The sequence below is a fragment of the Natrix helvetica genome (genome assembly GCF_964273705.1).
Source record: "Natrix helvetica genome assembly, chromosome: 6".
Lineage (NCBI taxonomy): Eukaryota > Metazoa > Chordata > Lepidosauria > Squamata > Natricidae > Natrix > Natrix helvetica.
This window is the reverse complement of record NC_138553.1, coordinates 55,255-77,797: the sequence shown is the minus strand read 5'-3', so window position 1 is coordinate 77,797 and position 22,543 is coordinate 55,255. Positions and strand designations below refer to the sequence as shown.

The window sequence follows — 22,543 nt, the reverse complement described above, 5'->3', positions numbered from 1 at the left end:
AACAGAAGCCCAACCCCCCTCCACAGCAACTCATGAAACAAACAGTACACAACATATCAAACAGAACCCTCACCATAGCCGAAACCAATGTCCTTTCCAGAGGATTCAACTTTGCAGTAGCCCCTAAACGCATCCCCACTGAAGACATCATATGTGGAGTTGAAGCTACACTCACCAAAATCAACCCAGATGAAACCAATAAAATCAGACTTGCAGTCAGCAACCTCCTTTGCTCCAGTAATCCACCCAGAAGCAACTTACAGCAACAAGAACAAAAGGCACCCACCAACCTGAGGAAAGACAACAACATAATCATTCTCCAAGCAGACAAAGGTAACGCCACAGTGGTGATGAACACATCTGACTACCAAGCCAAACTATCCAACCTACTCCAAGACCCTGCTTACAAACCTCTAAACACAGACCCCACCACCTACCTGGAAAAAACCACCAAAACCAAAATAAAAGCCTCTCCCATCAGTGAAGAGATCCAGCAAAGAATCATCCCCAGGGAGAAATCTTCCAGATGCCCCAAACTCTATGGCCTCCCCAAGATATACAAAGAAGGAACATCACTCAGACCCATTTTCAGCTCCATAGGCTCCCTTCTACAGAATCTTGCCAAATTCTTCGCCAAACAACTCCAACCCTACGCAGAATCCATCACCTCACACGTACAAAACTCACTCCACTTCATAAAAAACAATAAAGAAACAAAACCTACAACCCAGCGACCTACTTGTGAGCTCCGTGTCATATCCCTCTTCACCCAAGTGCCTATAGAAGAAGCCTTGACAGCTATCCAGAACAAACACAACCCCCCTAAACACATCCTGTACCTGACCAACCACTGCCTAACCAACATATACTTCATCCATAATGGACAAAAATACAAACAGATAGAAGGAACACCCATGGGATCACCCCTCTCACCCGTCATCACAAACTTATACATGGAACATTTTGAAAATAACGCCTTAGATAAATCTGAACACAAACCCAAACTCTGGCTTATTAGATATGTTGATGACACTTTCGTGATTTGGCCACACGGGAAAGAAAAACTGGACAACTTCCTCACACATCTCAACAGCCTACACCCCAAAATACAATTCACCATGGAAATAGAAGAAAACAACCAAGTTCCCTTTCTGGATGTCCTAATCTACAAAAAACCCCAATGGCTCCCTAGGAAACACCAGCTACCAGAAAAAAAAAACACACCAACCGCTACTTAAATGCACAATCCCATCACCACCCTGCACAGATCAATTCTGTAGGCAAGACCCTCATCTCCAGAACCAAACGCCTAGCCGACAAAGACCACCTGAAAACTGAATTACACACTCTCACAACCGTATTAATCTCCAACGGATTCCAAAGAAAACCAATTACCAACCTAATCCAAAGGGAGACTCCCCCCCAAAACCAAGACACAGAACAGGACAATGGCATCACAATACAATACAATAGCAGAGTTGGAAGGGACCTTGGAGGTCTTCTAGTCCAACCCCCTGCCTAGGCAGGAAACCCTATATGGTTTCAGACAAATGGCTATCCAACATCTTCTTAAAGACTTCCAGTGTTGGGGCATTCACAACTTCTGGAGGCAAGCTGTTCCACTGATTAATTGCTCTAACTGTCAGGAAGTTTCTCCTCAGTTCTAAGTTGCTTCTTGTTCTACCCTCAGGTACCTTGGAAAATAGTTTGACTCCCTCTTCTTTGTGGCAACCCCTGAGATATTGGAACACTGCTATCATGTCTCCCCTAGTCCTTTTTCTATTAAACTAGACATACCCAGTTCCTGCAACCGTTCATGTTTTAGTCTCCAGTCCCCTAATCATCTTTGTTGCTTTTCTCTGCACTCCTTCTAGAGTCTCCACATCTTTTCTACATCGTGGTGACCAAAACTGAATGCAGTATTCCAAGTGTGGCCTTACCAAGGCATTATAAAGAATTAACACATCACGTGATCTTGATTCTATCCCTCTGTTGATGCAGCCTAGAACTGTGTTGGCTTTTTTGGCAGCTGCTGCACACTGCTGGCTCACATTTAAATGGTTATCCACCAGGACTCCAAGATCCCTTTCACAGTTACTACTGTTGAGCAAGGTACCACCAATACTGTACCTGTGCATTTCATTTTTGTTGCCTAAATGTAGAACCTTACTCTTCTCACCATTGAATTTCATTTTATTAGATAGTGCCCAATGTTCACGTTTGTCAAGATCCTTCTATATCTTTTAGTCTATCTTCTGGAGTGTTGGCTATTCCTGCCAGCTTGGTGTCATCTGCAAATCTGATGAGTTCCCCATTTATTCCCTCATCCAAATCTGGGCCTAAAACAGAGCCTTGGGGTACTCCACTGCATACTTCCCTCCATGTAGATGCAGTTCCATTGAGGACTACACGTTGAGTGTGGTTGGTCAGTCAGTTACAAATCCATCTGGTGGTGATGCTATCTAACCCACATTCTTCTACTTTATCTAGTAGTAGGTCATGGTCTATCTTATCAAATGCCTTACTGAAGTCCAAGTAAATTATATCGACGGCATTCCTCTGGTCCACTAATTTTGTCACTTTGTCAAAGAATGCAATAAGATTAGTCTGGCATGATCTGTTTTTGACAAACCCATGTTGGCTTTTGGCTATTACTTTGTTTGCTTCTAGGTGTTCGCTAATTCGTTGCTTGATTATCTTTTCCAGAATCTTTCCTGGTATTGAGGTCAGGCTGATAGGCTTGTAGTTTCCTGGATCTGTTTTTTTTTCCTTTTTTGAAGATGGGAACCACATCAGCTCTTTTCCAGTCCTCTGGTAGTTCCCGGTGCTTCAGGATCTCTGAAAGATATAGTTCAGTGGTTCTGAGATGTCGTCTGCTAGTTCCTTTAGAACCCTGGGGTGTAATCCATCTGGTCCTGGTGATTTGAACTCGTCTAGGGTAGACAGGTGCTAACTTACCATTTTCTTCCCTATTTCAACTTGTGTTCCTAATCTGATTTTTGTGGTGCTGTTTTTGATAGGTTGGACTGTTTTATCCCTTTGTGTAAAGACAGATGCAAAACATAAATTAAATAGTTCTGCTTTCTCCCTGTTGTTTGTCACCTTCTTGCCACTTTCTCCCAGCAATGGACCAATTGTTTCCTTAACTCTTTTCTTGTTTTTAACATGTTGGAAGAAGCTTTTTTTGTTATTTTTTACTTTTGTGGCAAGCCTTTCTTCATTGTGAGCCTTAGCTTTCCTCACTTCATCTTTACATGCTCGGGCTATTTGTTGATATTCTGCCTTAGTTATGTTCCTCCCTTTCCACATTTTATACTTATATTTTTTGTCTTTCAATTTGTCAGAGAGTTCTTTATGCAGCCATGCTGGTTTCTATTGGGAGTTGTTATTTTTCTTCTTCATTGGTATTGTGCTACCTACACTGGGCTTTTGTAATCTCATTTTTCAAAATTTCCCAAGCTTCTTGAGTTGTTTTCCCCTTGAGGATTCTCATCCATGGAATTTTTCCCAAGCTCTCTCTAAGTTTATTGAAATTAGCTCCTTGTTGAATTCCAATATTTCATGGTCACTTGCCCCCAGGGTTCCTGTGGCTTCAACACCTTCTATCATTTCCTCTCTGTTAGTGAGAATTAAGTCCAATATGGCTGATCCCCTTGTTCCCTTCTCTACTTTTTGGGAAACAAAGTTGTCTGCTAGGTTTGTTAGGAACCTGTTGGATCTTCCACTTGGTGCAGAGTTTGTTTCCCAGTTGATGTCAGGGTAGTTAAAATCCCCCCATTACTATTGTGGTGTTTTTCCTACATACCTTAGTTAGCTGACTAGCAAAAAGTTCATCTACTTCCTCTGCTTGGTTGGTTGGCCTGTAGTATAGACCTATGGCAATGTCATTTCCCCCCAACCTTTAATATTGACCCAAATGCATTCAAGATAGTTCTCATCATTGTTGTGCTCTATTTCTGTAGAGAGGTAATTATTTCTTATATATAGTGTAACTCCACCTACTCTTTTATTTGGTCTATTTCTTTTAAATAATTTAAATCCTTCTAGCTGTAGGTTCCATTTGTCGGTTTCATCCCATCAAGTTTCTGTAATGGCAACAATATCGTATCTGCCCTCTTTTACTTGAATTTCTAATTTGCCCTGGTTATTCCTCATACTCTGCACATTGGTGTATAGACATTTGAGTCCATTTTGTTTGACCCTGTGTTCACTATCTACATAACCTGTGTTATGCCTGACTGCCCCTATTTTCTTGCCACTTGTATGATTCATGCACATGGTATGGCACTCACTATTAAATGCTTGGTTTTGCTTGACAGAGGGAATGATAATCTTACTCGCACAAGCATCTGTGTTACATGCACTGATAACCCTATGAATTTTAGATTGCTGAGGACAGAAATGTACTGTATTAATTAATTCTCTGTCCCCGCTGTTTAGTTTAATCCCTGCTGTTCAGTTTCACCCTCCTCCTTTACATTAAAGGCATCAGATAAAATCAGCAAAATTTTATTTTATTTTTATTTTTATTAAACACAATATCAACACTGACCAAAAAATAGCCAACATCTTAAGAAACCCCAAAGACAAAATCCAGCTACAAAACCAAGTAGTCTATGAAATACCATGCAAAATCTGCCCTGCAACATACATAGGACAAACGAACAGGAGAATAAATGCACGCATCGCAGAACACAAGAACGCAGTAAGAAAAAAAGAAAAAACTTCCTCCCTTTTCCAGCACCTTAAAGCTAGAGGACATGAAATTAATTTTGAAGGAACCAGGTTAATCTCCAAAACAGAACACTTCAACAAGAGAATAATTATGGAAGCCATCGAAATAGAGAAACACCCCCACAACATGAATAAACATGATACCTCCCGCCTACCAGACATCTGGAAACCAGCCCTAGTCAACAAATGAGCCCCACCCACCACCCAGGCCGTTACAACACGAAACAACAATAGACACACAGCCAGCACCAATCAGCACCAATCTACCAATCATGATACAACCACACAACTAATCATTCCACTTACTGAAACAAAGCCAGCACTCCACATACCCCCACCAAGATGTATAGAAAGACGGCAGCTTCGATCACACTTTAAGCCCAAAACCCAGCCTGAAGATGGCGAGTGAGACCTCGCTGCAAGGTTGCCAAGACAATCTCAATCTTACACGGGAAAAGACCCGAATATAACAAGACCAGCATACCCAAAACAGGTTAAAAGAATATATAATGTACTGTTAGAAAGAGATTCAGAAAGTGAATTGGTTAAGGATTGTATGATTAAATGGACTTAGAATTTTGGTGAAGCGGTTATGTTGGACACGTGGGGAAAAATATGGGTTCAGAATGTTAAATTTACACAGTCACAGAATTTAAGGGAGAACTTTTATAAAATGTTTTACATATGGTATTTAGATCCTAAAAAATTATCATGCATGTACCCAAATGTTCAACCAAAATGTTGGAGATCGGGTGCCTAGATGCTACCTTTTTTCATGTATGGTGGACTTGCAACAAGGTTAAAGCTTTTTGGATAAAAATATGGTGGGTTATGCAAAATGTATTTAAGAAAAGAATACAATTTAGTCCGCAAATGTTTTTACTGGGTATAACTAAGGACTTTACTAAAGGGGAAACAAAATTGGTTTTGTATATGGTTACAGCAGCTAGGTTGTTGATTGCGCAACATTGGAAAAAAGATTTTTTACCGACAATTGATCAATGGATTCAGAAAGTGGCGGGGTTCGCCGAAATGGCAAAAATTTCAGCTTTCCTAAAAGCTCAGAAGCAGGAGAATTATACACAGGAATGGGTAAAATGGATTGATTACATACAGAATAAATACCAGACTAGGAAGTACTATGTAGCCTTTAGGTAAGAATGTTTAGACTGATAGATGATCAGAGTAAATAATACATGGGATGCTTGGAATTGTTAGAGTGGTGTATAGCGGAAGTCAGGGGGGTGGGTTTGAGTGGGAGGTGGGGGAGGGTTAGGGTGGAGGGTGGGGTAATATATATGCCTAATTAACCTAGAAGATGGGATTAATGAGATATTGTTACTTTAAGAGAAATTTATATCATGATTTATATATGTTCAATTAACTTAGAAGATGGGATTAATGGGCTATTGCTACTCTAAGAGAAACTTATATTATGATTGTTGGGAGGTGAGGGGGTACAATATCTGAATGAATAATTTACCTTAAGACGGGGGGGAGGGGAGGGGGTACAGTATTTGGTACAATATTTGAATGAGAATTTTTTTTTAAGTTGGGGGGAGGGGAGGGGGTATAGTATTTGTATGTGATTTACATTATATGGTGGGGGGGTAAAAGGGGGGGAAATGTGTTTGTATAAAACTTTTTCAATAAAAAAAAAGACCAGCATATACATACACATACATACATACATACATACATACATACATACATACATACATACACATACATACATATACATAGCAGCTGATAATCATTGATTCAACTCCAACCACTTTAATTTCCAAATGATTATGTACCATCAAGTCTATGGCAGAAAAAACTCAAGAATATGACTTTTCTCAGAAATTTACTGAAATTTCTAGAGCTGGCCCAGCTGCTTCCATCCTCACCTGATCACCTTTAGCCCTGTTGCTATCTGCCCCTTGGTGTCCTTTAGCACACCTTGGAGAGTGGGGGCACCTTTTTAGGTCTTTCGAAGATTTTCCTTGGTTTTCCACGCCTGTTTCTCCCTTCAGTGATAAAGGGTTTACCTGACTGGTCTATTAGCCAGCAGAAGGAGTGAACTGAAAGTTCTTAGGGCCTTAACACACCACTTGGGTTTGACAAAGAGAATATTTTACCTAATTCTAATGTCTTTCTCACTAGTCTGTGTTTTTAATTATTTTTTTAAATACATAGAAAAAATGAACAAAATCAAAACCCCAAATGCTTCTTATTTAAATAGCAACAGAAAGTACATAAAAGTACAACATGGCTAATTTGGGAAAACACAACTCAATTTTTAATTTTAAGAAGTATCCACAATTTTTTTTCTATAAAGACAATTGCAGAAACAGAACTTTTGGGGACAGCTTTCTTGGTAGGGCTAAAATACAGAGACTCTGTATGAATAAAGGCTTTTTGCTGCTGTATTTCAGTCAATGTTATTCCCCACACTTTTAAATACTATCTATCCAAGAAAAGTTGTGCTGCAGTTTTCCAACCTTCTGCTATATTAAATCTGATTGCTAATAAACTGAATTTTCTCGGGTTGCCTCATTTCCTCCCGCTTTTGTGGTTAACAGAACATCTTTGCCCGAAGCGCTCAGTGGCTTCCCGTCCACAAGCGCAGCCTGTCAGACGCTGCTGCTGGTTGGGCAGCAGCTAGATGGGGATTAAATAGCAGCCCTCGGGATCATTTGAAGCGCGCCTGAAAAGACGAAACGCCTGAAAACCGCTCCGCGCTTGCCCCCCTTGCTGGTGGGCCGAGGCAGGGCGAGGGCAGGCACGGCTTTCCTGTCCTCCCCGGTCCCTGTTGATATGAACGGCCCACTTCCGCCACCGTTTTTTTCTGTTCTGCTCATCGCGAAAGGACCGAAACCTGCTCCGCCCGGAAAGGCCACCCGGGGAGCCCCGGGAAGAACGTCGCGCGCCAAGCGGGAGAACCGGCGGGGGAGAGCTCGCTCAGACCTTCCGCCCATCATCCTCCCCTCCCCACCGGGCCCTTCCAGCCCACGGCGTCCCGCGAGGGCCCAGAGCCCCTCCGCCACCGGAGACCGAAGCTTATTTCCCCGGGCCGCCGCCGGCGCGCCGGCCCACCGACGCCTTCCGGCTGCCGAGGAACAGCGGCCCAGCCCCCGCTCGGCGGCGAGAGATGCTCTGCGGCCTGGATGCTCGCGGCCCTCCCCGGGAGCTCTCACTGCGATCGGGCGGCGACCAGCGCCTCTTCGTAGCAGCGCCCGCCGAGCGTCCCCCGGTGCGAAAGCCCAGCCCTGGAGGCCTTCCGGGCAGCGCCGTCAGGAGCCTCCGCGGGACCGGCTGCCGCGCAGAGCGAGCGGAGCCTCCGGCACCCGGGAAGCGCAAGAGGCTCGGGGCGGCTCCTCTTCCCCGGAGCCCCGGCTGCCCGTTACTCGGAGAGGAGCCTCCGCGGGCCCAGCCCAGAGCGTGATGCGCCCGCCCAGCTCGCCAGCCCGCCCGGTCGCTCACCGCGCTTGCCCGGGCCGAAGGCGACCACCACGAAGTAGTCGGCGAGACGCGCCATGCCGGAGAAGCTCCGCGGAGCCGCCGCCACCGCCGGAGGAGGTGGAGGAGGAGAAGGAGGAGGCGGCGGCCGCCTTGCGGATCATCGCCGTCCAGGCGCCGCCACTGTCGCTCCCGCCACCGCCCCTTCACCCCCGGCCGCCTCCGACGCCGACGCCATCTTGCCCGAGCGGCGGGAGGCCAGCCTGCCCAGAACGAGCGCAGGGCGCAGGCGCAGCTCCAGGATCCAGCCAATGGAGAGCAGGTCCTCGAAGAAAGCGCGGCCGGATTGGTGGCCGGATGCAAGGGGCCTTCCCTTCCCGTGTCCGCGCGGAGGTGGCGGGGGCCCTTCGCCGAGGCGCTTCCGCCCGCCCTCCGCGGCACGGGCCCTCCTCCCCAGGGGTGTTTCCGGCCCAGGCACCGCCCCCTCCTCCTTCCCCCCCACCTCCGGAGCTGCCTGCCGGTGTTGTGGGGGCGGGGAGCCCCGGGCTGGAGGCGGGGCGGGAGGGGCGATTTGCGCGGCCCCGCTCGGTCCTCTCCGCCCGGAGCCCCTCGGCCTCCCCAAGGAGAGAAGCGGGGCCCTCGATTGCCGGGCTGCTTTCCTGCGCTGCCTGGTGGGGTCGTGCGAGGCTGCTCCCCGTACGTCTCCGCTGCCTGGCCCAGGAGGAGCCCGAAGCCGCCCGCCTCCTCTTCGGCGCCCTTTTGCCACCGGCCCTCCGCCCGGGAAGGAACCCCGGAGCTGGAGCAGGATCCCTTCGAGGAGGAGAGCGAAGAGTGGCTGTGGAACACGGGTCCCGGAGTGAGAAGCTTCCCAAGAGTGAGGACCATGAGCCAGTGGAGCCAGCTGGCCTCCAGAAGCTGTAGGGGCTCCACCCCTGGAGGTGCTGGACGGCCGCCTGTCTGAAGGGGTACTGGGGTCTCCTGCTCGAGCGAGGGGGGGAGGGTTGGGTTAGAAGACCTCCAGGATCCCTTCCAGCTCTATCCTGAATTGGAAAATTGAGTCCTGTTGCAGCCCTGCGGGTATGGGGTGCAAAAGCCCTGGGCACCGGTTGCTCTTTCATAATAGGGGCCACAACAGTGCCGATACCTATTTGTGCAGCATCACAAGCTGACTTTTCTGGTAAGGGGAGGTTTTAACGTGGGCACCAAATCTTAACACCATTTTCATGGCTTCTGTGAAAGCTTCTTATACTGTTTTGTCCAGTAATGCCACTTCTCAGGTTTGACAAATTGTAGCCTTCCGGGTTATTACATTTTACAGTATCCCTTCTCTCTAGTCTTTTAAATTGTATTTTCGACAGCTTTTGTTGAAAGTAGCTAGCTCAGAGATGCTGCTGAAATTCATGGTGAAAAATAGCTGATAGCCAGTGGAGTCCACAGGGGGGAAGAGGAGGATCAGGTTAACAAAAGCAGCCTCGTGGCATCACTAACGGGTCCTTTTTGTGGGGGCCTCCTCTGGATCCTGGTGGGTTGCCTCTGGAGGCAACTTGCTGGGAGGCTGTGGGCAATAGACCGGCCTCTGAGAGAGCAGAGGGATGGAGTGGACAGGCCGGGAGCCTGATCCAGCAGAGCACTGCTAGTGTTTTTATGTCTCACTCACATATATAACCACAGGTAGAGTTTCGTTCTGATGAACGCAACAGGATCTTGCAGATGCTGCTGAAAAGAACCACATTGCCAATCTCTTCACTTCTTTAGGCTGATGTATAAGAGTTTCAGGTTTGTCATCCACTTCCATTTTCGTTATCAAATTCTTCCCTTAGCAGCTGGTGATTGGAGCTGCTGGCTACAAGAGGGGAGTCAGAGAGACAAAGAGGACTAAGGTAGTGGCCCTTTAACTCTCAGAACCACTGAACTATATCTTTCAGAGATCCTGGAGCACCGGGAACTGCCAGAGAACTGGAAAAGAGCTGATGTGGTTCCCATCTTCAAAAAAGGAGAAAAAAAACAGATCCAGGAAACTACAGACCTATCAGCCTGACCTCAATACCAGGAAAGTTTCTAGAAAAAATAATCAAGCAACGAATTAGCAAACACCTAGAAGTAAACAAAGTAATAGCCAAAAGCCAACATGGGTTTGTCAAAAACAGATCATGCTAGACTAATCTTACTGCATTCTTTGACAAAGTGACAAAATTAGTGGACCAGAGGAATGCCGTCGATATAATTTACTTGGACTTCAGTAAGGCATTTGATAAGATAGACCATGACCTACTACTAGATAAAGTAGAAGAATGTGGGTTAGATAGCATCACCACCAGATGGATTTGTAACTGACTGACCAACCACACTCAACGTGTAGTCCTCAATGGAACTGCATCTACATGGAGGGAAGTATGCAGTGGAGTACCCCAAGGCTCTGTTTTAGGCCCAGTACTCTTCAACATCTTCATCAATGATTTGGATGAGGGAATAAATGGGGAACTCATCAAATTTGCAGATGACACCAAGCTGGCAGGAATAGCCAACACTCCAGAAGACAGGCTTAAGATACAGAAGGATCTTGACAGACATGAACATTGGGCACTATCTAATAAAATGAAATTCAATCGTGAAAAGAGTCAGGTTCTACATTCAGGCAAGAAAAATGAAATGCACAGGTACAGTATTGGTGGTACCTTGCTCAATAGTAGTAACTGTGAGAGGGATCTTGGAGTCCTAGTGGACAACCATTTAAATATGAGCCAGCAGTGTGCAGCAGCTGCCAAAAACTCTGCTATTTTATTGTATTCCTTTCTATTTCTGCTTACGAAATTGGAATTGCTTTGCATGGAATAATGATTTTGCCACCAAATGTTCCTGATTATAGCTTTGTAAAGTTGAATCACATGATTTTTGTGGGACCTTAAGCTTTTCAATAAAATATTCTCTTTATCTCCCACAACTATCAGCAAAACAGGCACCTTTTTCTTAGCAACCATTTCATTTGCCTCCCAAACAATTGCTAAAGCCTTTCTGTGGTTAGTGTCCTCCATGGCACTAATCAGAAGTTAACATTTTCCAAACAAAGTAGCTATCCTGTTGTATTTTTTCTGTTTGATTCTGTATTATTTTCCTCCTTTGGTTTATACTTCCCTTTTTGCAACCCCCAAGATAATAATGAGGCTTATGCTACAAACGTAGCACTGAAGCTTCCATTCAGTAGAAGCAAAAACTGGTTGAATCTAGGAGTTCATTTCTTTTTTGGAAGCCATTAACTTTTCCCTTGCCATCTAGGGAATTTGGATAGTAAGTGGCATATAAATTTAATGAATAATTGAGCATTTTGATCCAATCCCTATGGAAGGGTCACATGGTAGAAAAGTTGTTATTTGATTTGGATATGAAAAATATTAGTATCTTGTTTTTGCCACAGTCAGAACACTTCCTGGTTTGCATGCATTGACCGCCATTGTTACCTCAGTGGAGCTTTCAAATGGTCTGCTCCGGCCCCTGGCAAGTAACTTGGGATTTCTTTAACAAGGAAATTGGACAAATTGATTGATTGAGGGCCTATTTCATTACTAATAAGAGGAGGTCTCTCAGGCCCTTGTTAAAATCAGGGTGTCCCCTTGGTTTGCACAGGACTGGAGAGACGAAGCAGTGGAAGCAGCCAGAGAATAACAGAATGTGCTCAAGCACAAGAGCTATCACTCTGCGGTGATAAAGCACGTGAAACAGTTCTCTCTTCTTGCTTCATTATATTGTTGTCCAGTGTTGTATTGTTGTCCTTATTCAGATGGTTCTCCTGTGGTTAAGAGCTCCCCAGTGGGGTTGCCTCTGGGCCACTTTGGCCCACCAACAGAACGTGGCTGACCGTCATACTACATTATTTGGGATTCTTTTGGCCCTGTAACCTTTAAGGAATTGGATAGGCTGCTCCTCAGCGGATCCTCAACTACCTGAGCCAACTGGTGGAGGTGGTTTGATGGCTTGCTAATACAAATTTTATAAATATCTTGGAAATTGTAAGCCTCTGTGCAGGTGCTTATAGGTCCTTGGAATGCTGAAACTGTCATAATTGCAGTAAAGTCTATGATTGCCACTTACCAAGAGTTGGGAACGACTGGCACATATGTGTGAAGGGAACCTTTACCTTTAAGTGCCTGAACTGTGATCACATGACTACAGGGATGTAGATCTGTAAGGCCTAGTCATAAAAGTCTCCCTTGTTCACAAAAACAACCTGTATCCTTCTTTTTCTGGATATGTTTAATCTGTATTCTCATTGTGTTATTTTTTCCTGCTTTTAATGTTACAGCCGTCCAGATTCTTATGCAGTTGGGCAGCCTATAAGTGGATGGATGGATGGATGATAGATCAGTACCTCACACCTAGCCACAAAAGTGAACTGTTGCAGAAATTCCACAGCTTGTGGGAGAGTTTAAACTGAACATCCTTCTCCTTAACTAATTAGGTCAGAACATTCCCCTTTGTGTTTAACTTTGTCAATCTTAGGAGTGATGCCCCCTTTGAATGTTGGGTCAGGCGGTTCATGTAAATCTGTTTGAGTTTACATGAGGCAGTGCTATGCTTTTTCTTAAATGTAGTTTGTTCATTAAGGCACTGGTGGCTGTGTTTTACACGACTGTATCCCCGGAGGTGATGCCATTGTTCGGTTGTGCACTTCAGGTGATTTGTGCCACCCTCGAGACTGGCCAAACGTCCTTCCCATTCAGCATAGTGTTTGGATCAGAGGCTAATGAGTGTTGCTCTGACTTGTGTGCTTGAAATGTCCTGTTTCCTTGCCAATTGATTCACTTTATTGTACTGTTTACGGCTAAATTATGATCTTGTTAACTGCTCTGAGAACATGTTAAATAAAGATGAGCCTGTAATTCTTAAATCAACACTGAAGAGGCAAGTAAATGGATTTCATGGTTTTGTAGCCTGGAGAAACCTGGAATGAGAAAAAATGAAGGCCAGCTCTTGAACTAATTGCATATCAGCAGTAAACCTGTTTCTGATCGCCAAAGGAGGCTGGAATGGAAGTCTGAAACAAATGGGCAACCTGGCCGTGAAAGTTATTTGCCTGGAGTTAAGGGAGGAGCTGTGAGCACTTTTGCCTGGATTTGGAGATGATGCTCTGCTTCACAGACTTTGAAGATGATTTTTTGAACAACTAGACAGGTAGCAGTTTTTTCGGCTGCAGGTTTTCTTTGCCACCTGAAATGCCCCTTGACATTTATCTTGAGATCAAAGGCAGCCCTTCAGGCTAGCAAATGACTTGTCTTCCCATCTTCAAATAGGACGTGGAAATTCGGCCTAATACTGTGGAGTTCGGGTTGTCCGAGGGAGTTCCCTCTTTCACGAATGCCCTGCAGCTGCGCCAGAGCCATCGGCCTCTTTAAGCCACGGACGAGCTGTCATCCCGACGCGGGAGCTGGTCGTCTCCGGCCAGCCCTTCAACATCCCGCTGGGGGCTACCAGAGACGCTCCGGATGCTCCCCAAGCAGCCGCGCCGCGGAAGAGCTGAGGGCTTGGAGCAGAGGCGAGGCGGCGCGCAGTGGCCCGTCCCGGAGTAGAGCTTCTGCCGGGCGGCGCAACCACAAGCCTGGACTTGTTGCGGGATGGGAGCGCGAGGCCGACGGCAGGCGCGACCCGGGCAGCGGTGGAGCCACGGGCCGAGAGCCGCGCCCACCTGGCTTTCGCTTCCCGGTGCAAAAGCCGCGCTAAAGGGAGCGCCTTCCCTCCGAGGGGCCGCCCGTGCGGGCCCCGCACCTCCTGTCCAGCCATCTCCGAAGGATGCGACTGGCGAGGCCGGGGCGGGACGAGCAGAGCCGCGGCGTCAGTGGGGGCCGGGCGCCCCGCCCCGTCGGGGAAGGAACCGGGAGGGAGAGGTATTTAACCCGGGGCCGGCCGGGTAGGACGGCAGAGACGGGCAACTAACCCCGCGAGAGACTCGAAGAGCGGCGGCTCAATCCCACCTCGAATCTGGAAGTGGTCCCGGGGAGTGGGCAGCGCGGGCTCCGTCGCCGTTCCCGAGCATCTCTCCGGAGTCCGTCTCGTCTTCTGCCGCCATGAAGCGCCAGTTGCCGGCTGGGCAGAGTTGCATCAGCCGCCACCGCCTCCTGCCCCTGCTGCTCCTGCTCTTCCTCTATCTGGTCGGCGCCGAACTCCGGTCGTGTTGCCCGCCTGTACAGTCCAGGCGCGGTGCGCGGTTCTCGTTGGCCAGGTAAGCTCGCTGGCTGCATCTCCACGCGGCCCCGGGAACCTTCGGGGGCCCTCCCTAGAAGGGCTCCGTCCCTCCTGCGGCCCTTTCCCGGGCAGCGTGGAAGGGAGCGGAGCAGTCTCGGACGGGACTCAGCGGTACCGGGAAGAAAGACACCCCCCCAGGCACACATACGCCTGCTCTCTTGCCCCTTTCCCACTGCTGCCAGACGTGGATGCTTCGCCAGCGCTTCCTCTTGGCCGCTGGTTCCACGGCTGCCATGAACAGAATTTTCCCCTAGAGAAGCAAACCCCGAGGACAGTTCCTTGGAGTTACAAGCTTTTTTTTTTTTAACCTTTTTATGGGTTAGTACCCGAGCCCTGGAATCCAGCTGAGCTGCTTTCTTCACAAAGGGTCTGTTGCTTCAAGACTTCCTTGAGGAACCTCAGTGGTGGTTACACTTCTTTTTCCCTCTCTGCCCCCCACTGCCCTGTGCAGATGCTGGGTGCCTGCTGAGGGACAGTGAACAGTCCCAGGTGTGGATGGGAGGGGTTGAATAATGGACGCTTGCCAGTTGGACTTACTGAGTTCCAGAGCTGCCTTGTGTATTCTGGCCATGACCCAGGACCTTGTTAAGCTTCCTGGAGCCCTTCGAAATCTCAGCAAATTAAGAAAGCTGGAATCCACTCTTAACTTGGAGTAAACCCACTTGATTGGCTTTAGGGGAAATGTGCATAGTAGGGCCGCTGTCCATCTTTCGACCCTCAAAGCATGACCTAAATCTAATATTGAATTCCATGTTCTTTCACATTTGGACGTTTGTCCTTTAAGCTGTTCATCTGCAGTGGAGGCCAGCTCACTAAGAGCATCTAGAAAAAAAATTGGCATAGAAACAAGTCCTAAGAATCACCCTGAAACCATTAGAACCACATAGCATTTCTGCCACCAATGATGCAATATCATTACAAAATGAATCAGCTATTGAAACTGGAAGTCTCCTAAGAAATCTGTTCTTTGCCATTTGAAAGCTGGAAAGGCAAGACAGGTCTATTGGGAAGAGCCCCAGTGTGTCAGCCAGCCAGCCGGCAACCCCCTCCCCCACCCATTCATGTTCTCAAGTGGGCACAGGTGACTGATGAGGGACCTTCCAGCCCAGCCTGAGAGGGAAGGCACAGCTGGGACCCTCGGCAGAAGGGGTTTTTCCCTCTGTCCGTGTTGGGACAGAACGTGGGGGCGGTGCAAGGGGGGAGAAAGTGGGCCTCTCCATTCACCCCTCCTTGTTGGCCTCCACCCAGGGGCCTCCTCACCAATTCTTGAAGGTATCTTGTGGCTGCATTTTTTATCTTTCCTAGCAAAGAAATTGTTTCCTTTTTTATTTTAGTCCTCCCTCTCCCATAAAAGTTGGTGCCCTATTTAAGTTAACAAACCATTTGATTTTCTCATATGGATAGAGAGCTGTTCTTTCTGTACCCTGAGAATGCTTCTAATCTAGAGGGAGAAGGATGATACAGGGCAGTCTTGTAAATAGACTCCATGTCTTGTTGGGCTGCGCATAACTCAACATGTGCAACTGTTATCAAACAAGGTGTGGTTGCCAACCCCCAGGGCCCCTGGTTCCTCGGCCTTGGCAGGACAAGAGGGTCTTCCCTTGGAGAAGAAGGAAGACAAGAAGAGATCATCGTTTTAGTAGCAAGGATGGAACCAGGGAGTCTATGGGAGACCTCCTCGATCTGCACAATTTATCTGTTCTGCGTTCCTCGCTGCCATACTGATTGCAGGATCAAGATCAAAGACTGCCATCAATGAGTGGCATCAAGGGCACAGAATCCTCTTTCCTTTCAAGGGGCTCCATGCAAACATTGGGTTCCATCCCAGGAGTCCTTGGGCAATTTGGAGGCATATTTGTAGCTTACAGAGATTGGATGAGGAGTGCATGTCTGGTTCCACTCCCCTGACACTTAGATTGCTGCAGGGAAGTGAACCTGAACAAATGTTTTTCAGCCAAGCACTCAAGAGGCACCAGTAGTGGTACTTGGACAGCAGGGGGTCAGCCATTCCCTCCTCAATTCAGCCAACCCTGAGGACAGACAGGGCTGGTGCCTCTTCTGTTGGGTAGCACAGGAAGCTGGACTTGTAAGAAAGGCCACATCTTCTTTTGCTACAGGTTGTAGGATTCCTAAAGCCCTCACTGCTGCCATCTATGATTGAACAGGAGCTGAACTGTAGTGTATCTGCTCTTTCTCACATTAAGAGTGGCACATTGCACTTTGCAGGTCCACAGAGGAAGCGGTGCGTGCAAGACCAGGCTTGCTGGAGCCGGCTTCTGCTTCTCATGAGTCAGGGCAGGGCAAGCAACTTTCTTGAGTTGAATTGGAGCGCATGGAGAAGCGCAGCAAGGACTTTGCCTCTGATCTCTTCCCTGGTTAGAATCCAACTAAATGCCCTGTAATCCAATTGTCAAAAGAATCCAGCAATGGCACTACGAGCAAGACTTTGGCCACCCTCTGGCCAAAGAATCAGGAGAGGCCTGGCAAGATCTTTTCTGCCTAAAGACCTAGGCTAGTCAACATAGAGCAGCGCTCCAGACGCCTTCTGATTTTTGCCATGGCTCTCCTCCTTAAGACAAATCTACAGTTCCTCCTTAGCAGCAAATGGAAAAGGATGCAAACAAAAGCCTGAGTTTGGTTAGCGATTATGGTTCTGCAAAGATCTTGCTATTTACACATTAACAATTAAGCATCACGACAATGTATTCCACAAATTATTTTGAGAGGCCGTCCCTCCACCCCCCTTTCTCCCTACCAGCTCTGTGGCATCGGCTAGGCTGTGGGAGAGGCTTCCAGCTCCCAGGACTGAAACCTGGCCCTGCACTGTCTAAATCAAACCCGAATGTGGTATCCCACCACAGAGCTCACTGTGCTCTCCACCCACCTCAGTGAGCATTTTCACCAAGACAGCTGGAAAGGCTTCCAGGAGCTTCCCTGGCTTCCCTAAAGCCTGCAGGTCACTCCATCTACTGCAGGGGGGCTCTGGCAGGAAGGGATGGGGTTGCTAACAGAGGACATTATGGTCAGGTCAAAGCCAAGGAATTGCTGGGCACATTGTTCGATAGCATCAGGCATTGAATTGGAGGGGTGTCATTTCTCAGGGAGTTTTTTTCCAGCCATCCTGTGGTTCCCTGAAAGATGCATCTGAATGGGAAAGAGGAGATGCTTGTGAATTGTTTTGATGTCCTTTTTGACTCCCAGCAGAAGGGCTTGGCTGGGACAGGGGGAGCGATGCAAGGAAAGGCACAAGGAAGGAGCTTTCTGTGAGTGGATGCAGCATGAGATGCACAAGAGGGCACACCCCGTGTTCCTTCCTCGCCCTCAGCACGGTCTTGGAAGCCAGGCATTGTCTGCTTTAACAGAGTCACACAAGTCACAACCCCACTTCAACTCTGCTAGCCCCACCCTAGCTTTTGGTGAGCTATCCGAAATGGTGCTGACTATGAAAAGCTTCTGTGTAAGCTGGCTTGGGTGTGCAGGCTCACGCCTGTGATGCAGCTAATGTTGGTGCACACTCTTTTTGGGTGGCTACCAGTGTACGTGTCCTGTGGCAGGTAGCTTCTTTCCTCTCTGCACGTGCTCCTCCCTCCTCACTTTGCCCTCTGGCCATCTCCCAGGCTCTCCCATTTCTTCCGCAGCCCAGGCTCCCTGCCAGGAATTCTGTCGTTGACCTCACTTTTTTCTCACCTTGGCCTCCCCTTTCCATCTTCCACCTCCTTTCCTCCCTTTCCACTCCCCCCCCCCCGCCCTTACTGCCCTGGAAGGAAGGCACTTCAGCCGGCTGCCTTGAAGCCTGAAAGGGATTGAGTGGCAAACCCGGTGCCGGCCTTCATGTGGGGCTTGAAGGGAGCAACTGGTTTTCCTGGAGAGCTCCCTCCTCCTGGCTTCTCCTGGATGTGGCTTAAGGACAGTGTTTGCCTCCCCATTAGCACTGCTCTGGCCACTGAGGATGGGGAAGAAGGGACTCTGCCCCCCACCTTGAAAGAAAGGAAAAAAAGAGCAGGTGAAAAGTCAGTGTTTACACTTTAAATTGGTTTCAAATGGCTGTAGAATCTTGTTTTCCATTTCAATTCTGCTGTTTATTTTTTTCTAGATTGGGATTCAGATTCCATGCATGGAAAAGTATACTATTCTCTATCTGTGTGGAAAAGCAATTTCTCCAGATTCTCAGCAACAGAGGAGGGGGGGGGGACTTTTGAGAGAGAGGCAGAGCCACAGCTATATCCACCTGAAAATGCAGCCTAGAAACATCAATCTTAGCTTCTTGGTCCCTGTAGAGGCTGTGGCAGAGACTGGTTGCTGAGCTGCTCCTGCAAGCCCACCAGAAGGAAGCCATGTTGGCCTCACCTCCTGGGGAGCCATGCAGTTCATTGCAGTGTTCTTCTCTTTCCCCTGGAGGGCAAGGATGACAGTGATTTGCCCAGCTGTTCCCAAAGGAAGGCAGACTTTCTGGGTGCTGATCCCAAAGGATCTGCCAGATGATTTCCCCATTCTTCCCTACAGAGGACAGGTCAGGGTCAGCTTCCCTCGGTTGGGCAGCAGCAGAAGCATCAGAGTACAGCTCTATCCAAGACGCTTTATTTTCTTCTTTCGGCTTTTATATTTGCAAGAACTTCCTGATCAGCCTTGGCTAATGGAAAGGGCAGATGTTCCCATTTCAGCTTCATCTTTAGAAATCTCATGAAAAACTGAGAGGCCAAAATAGACAAAAGGAGCTGAAGTGCCAAGATACGTTAATTGGGGCACCTGGGTGGAGGGGCAGCAACTAACACCAAGTCAGAGGGGCTCAATCAAAGATTTTGGCAGCTTTTCTCCAACACACACCAGCCTCAGGAAACCTGAAGTGTATTGGTAGCAATGTTAGATCCACCACCTCACACTTCAGGGGTGGTATGACAAATGAACCTTTTTTTTATAATGCTGCTTGACTTCAGCTAATGCCTGCCTGTGGCAATTGACATTGATTTGGGGGGGGGGGGTATAAATTGCCATGAAAAATAATCCCAATATATAGGCAGAATTCACACAACTCACAAAACACCTTGTGGTCAGCACATATCATGTTGTATCCCCCAGACTAACCATATTATGGATAGCCTGATCTATACCCATGGATTCTCCAACCTTTCAAACTCAGTCTATCAAGTTCTAGGATGGGGAAAGAACATTCCCCCTTTCTCACCCAGAAGCACCTGAGCCCAGCATCTCGCCGCCTCCAACTCTTCTTTCCTTCTTGCCCATCCAGGGTCCCTCTAAGTGTCTCCTCTTCCTTTTTTACAGGAAACCTTGGGACTCAAACCACCGTTCTACCTGGCTTCCCAAGAGGCTATCGAAGAACAGTCTGTCTTGGCTGGCTCAGAAGCAGACTGAGATGGCAGATAGCCTGCTCCCCCTCAGAGAGCTCCTCAAGCCCAGACTGGACCCACTGCGGTTTGGCTATGGCCCTCTGCCTTGGCCTGCACTGATGCCAGCCCTTCGTCGAAAGCGCCGCGCTGCTCAACTAATGCGTGTGGGTTGTGCTTTGGGTACTTGCCAAGTGCAAAACCTCAGCCACCGCCTTTGGCAGCTGAAGGGCCAGTTGGGACGCCAGGATTCCTCTCCCATCAGTCTCCATAGTCCCCATAGCTATGGCTGAAGGCAGAGAGTAATGCCAGGACCGGAAAGGAACCTGCTCCTTGCCCTGAACATTTCCAGCCTCTCCTCCTCGACACCTGCCATGCCACCCACTGGTCTTCCTGCTGGAGCTACATGTAGGACGTTCTCCTGGTGGGTGGGTTGGGACATGGGCTTTGAAATAAAGCCAACATGGGGCGGGGGCTGCTGCTGGAGGGGCCTGAGCAGCAGGAGTCCCAGTTGTCACCTCAGGAGGTGCACTGGGTGTGGCTGTACAATAGCCTCACTTCATCCTTCACACTGGCAAGAGGGAGATGAAGGTTTAGCAACAGATGGCATAATTCCATATTAACACTGGTAGCATCATAAAAGGAGAACCAGCTTTGGCTTTCAGTGAATGAATCTCTTCCTTGCACACATTCTGAAAACTAATAAAACAATCTAAGCATGGATTTTATCTCTGCGTGCACCAAAGTTTGGGACTGTAATGTCAAAAAGGAGGCATCCCTCACTCTCGGAATGGCTCATGCGGGGGTGCTGCTGCTGTTGCCTAGGTAACACACATAAGTGTGCAGCTGTGCTGAGAAAGGGAGACTGGCTGGCTTGCAAGGGAGGGTGTACACCTCCTCAGCCCCTTCTCCCTGGCCTTGGTTCCTCACTTGAATTCACCAGGCTCCCCACCCTCCCCAGTGATATGGATGAGCGTTAATGCAGGGTGTGTTTCAAACCCAGAGCTGTTCTTTGGGTCACTCAGTATGCAGCTTTTTCTCCCAACTGCCACGTGAAGGTAGAATTGTGTAGAACTGCCCCAGCAAAATAACCTCAGATAGTGATCTGATTAATGACTGGAGTCCAGTGCAGTTGATTGTGTCTTCTAGGCACCGAAAAGCAGCTGCGGGCAGGTTTCCATAACAAAATCTGCCCTGGGAAAAGGGGAATGTTGAATACCAATAAAAGAAGCAAAGAAAATTATTGGCACCCATGTTCTTTTGCTCAACAGCAGCTCATGCTTGTTGGTCTAGTTCACAAGACATGTTAGACCAGGGTAAAATGGGCTTTATAGCTTGTGATTCAGGGTATATGGAAAAGGAAGTTATCTACATGGTAAGCTGTATCTTGTTAAATCACAAAAATTGTTAAGCCATCATAGATTTATGTGTTTGGGCAGAGCATGTGATAGAAACACAAGCTGTTGGGTTGAGTCTGGGTGAATGACCTTGATGGAGGCAGGCACTGGCATTCAAAGGCTGAGCATGTCTTTTGGCCCCCAGGAGCTTCCATAGTGCATGCAGTAAAATAAACGTTTTGAAGCTTTAGTAAAAAAGCAAAATGGCAGAAAGCTGCATTTTTTTTGAGCGGGAGTAAACAATCCAGGACTTTTGAAAGAGGAAGCCCTAACCCACCAAGGACTAGCCAAAAGTTAAAGGGTCAAGGCAACAGAGGGCTGAGCTTGCTGTTTTGTTTCGAAGGGGCAGAAGTCACAGCCTTGCTCTCCCTCCAGGGGGGTTTCTAGAAGTCTCCAGAAAGGTCCTTATTACCCAGAACCCAGGTTTGTTCTTCCTGAATCCCTCAGGAACAAGAGGCAATTTCAGCATCCAGACTCTGCCTCCGAAGTAAGGAACGCTGAACGTAACAGCCCCCTCAGTTATAACAGCCGGGGCTGCATGTGTGGCATTTCTGAACATCCGCCCCAAGCAGGCAAGGAAGGCGGTTTGCCAGGGCCCTCCTTGGAGACAGCTAGGGCTCAACGGCCTTTTGCACACACTCATCCCAGCATGCAAAGATCTGGAAAGCTGCCTTTTAAGAAGTGGGATGAAGCAGGCAGTGCACAGGGCCAAATTTCCTCTGAGACAGGTCACGCCTGTATAAATTCCCTGGAGCCGTAGACAAATCTGACCATCTGGAAAATCTGCCTTGCTGGTCAAGGGAAGGGTCAGATGGAACAGAGAGGTGGGTTGGCTTCCTTGGAGTGCTAGGCGAAAGTTCTCTGACAGCAGAGCTTGTCCCTGGGTCCAAGGGCCGGACAGCTTTGCTGGATAAGGGCTTTCTGAGAACAGTCAAGCAGAGGGGCTGGGAACTGACTCAGCGGTTTCCTGCATCAACAAGATGTTCCTGGCAAGCTCGCTAGCAGGGGGCTTAGGAGGAGGGTCCCACCTAAGCTGACTCACCTGGAGGCTTCTCTCAAAGTCCCATGACCAGGAGCCCTCTTGCGGAGGGGGATCTCCCCCCCACTACCTTTCCAACCCCAGCTGCCTTCTCCTACCCCACCCAGCTATGCAGCTCTTGTAATGTCCCAAAGATGCCCCCCCCCCAACATTCTGCATTCGGCTGGAAGAGAACTCTGCCCTAATTAGGGAGGATCGCCCCCCCCCTCTACTGGTCACAGACTTCGCTGCCCTTGATTGACAGCTATCATCTGCCCTTCTGCCTGCGGGCCTTTCCTTTGATGCCCACCAGTTGCCTTCCCCGGTCCTTCCAACGGGAAGCTGTACTGCCGCCAGGAGGATCGCCAGCTGCC

The 22,543-nt window shown here is 48.2% G+C and overlaps 3 protein-coding genes across 7 annotated transcripts in view; 2 read left to right on the top strand and 1 right to left on the bottom strand.

Annotated features, from left to right (window-relative positions):
* SBF1 (SET binding factor 1) overlaps positions 1-8,423 on the bottom strand; it is a 75,405-nt gene extending 66,982 nt beyond the window's left edge. For all 5 annotated transcript variants that reach the window (XM_081958172.1, XM_081958174.1, XM_081958175.1 and 2 more), the window contains exon 1: positions 8,203-8,423. In XM_081958172.1, the coding sequence (XP_081814298.1) occupies positions 8,203-8,257 (55 nt within the window). In that variant the 5' untranslated portion in view covers positions 8,258-8,423. The remainder of the gene's footprint in view (positions 1-8,202) is intronic.
* LOC309394700 (uncharacterized protein) lies at positions 8,270-11,348 on the top strand. Its single transcript, XM_081958192.1, has 2 exons — positions 8,270-9,143; positions 9,850-11,348. The coding sequence occupies exon 1, from the start codon at positions 8,536-8,538 to the stop codon at positions 9,097-9,099; it is 564 nt and encodes a 187-aa protein (XP_081814318.1). The 5' UTR covers positions 8,270-8,535; the 3' UTR covers positions 9,100-9,143; positions 9,850-11,348.
* Positions 11,349-13,852: 2,504 nt separating this feature from the next.
* Positions 13,853-20,482, top strand: ADM2 (adrenomedullin 2). The gene is made up of 2 exons (XM_081958193.1): positions 13,853-14,389; positions 19,693-20,482. The coding sequence occupies exons 1-2, from the start codon at positions 14,235-14,237 to the stop codon at positions 20,045-20,047; spliced, it is 510 nt and encodes a 169-aa protein (XP_081814319.1). The 5' UTR covers positions 13,853-14,234; the 3' UTR covers positions 20,048-20,482.
* Positions 20,483-22,543: the final 2,061 nt, after the last annotated feature.

Bases quoted from the DNA above. Each gene is read 5' to 3' on its own strand.
- LOC309394700 (XM_081958192.1), top strand. From the start codon at position 8,536: ATGCAAGGGGCCTTCCCTTCCCGTGTCCGCGCGGAGGTGGCGGGGGCC.
- ADM2 (XM_081958193.1), top strand. From the start codon at position 14,235: ATGAAGCGCCAGTTGCCGGCTGGGCAGAGTTGCATCAGCCGCCACCGC. The intron at 14,390-19,692 runs GTAAGCTCGCTG...CCTTTTTTACAG, and splicing joins GCGCGGTTCTCGTTGGCCAG to GAAACCTTGGGACTCAAACC.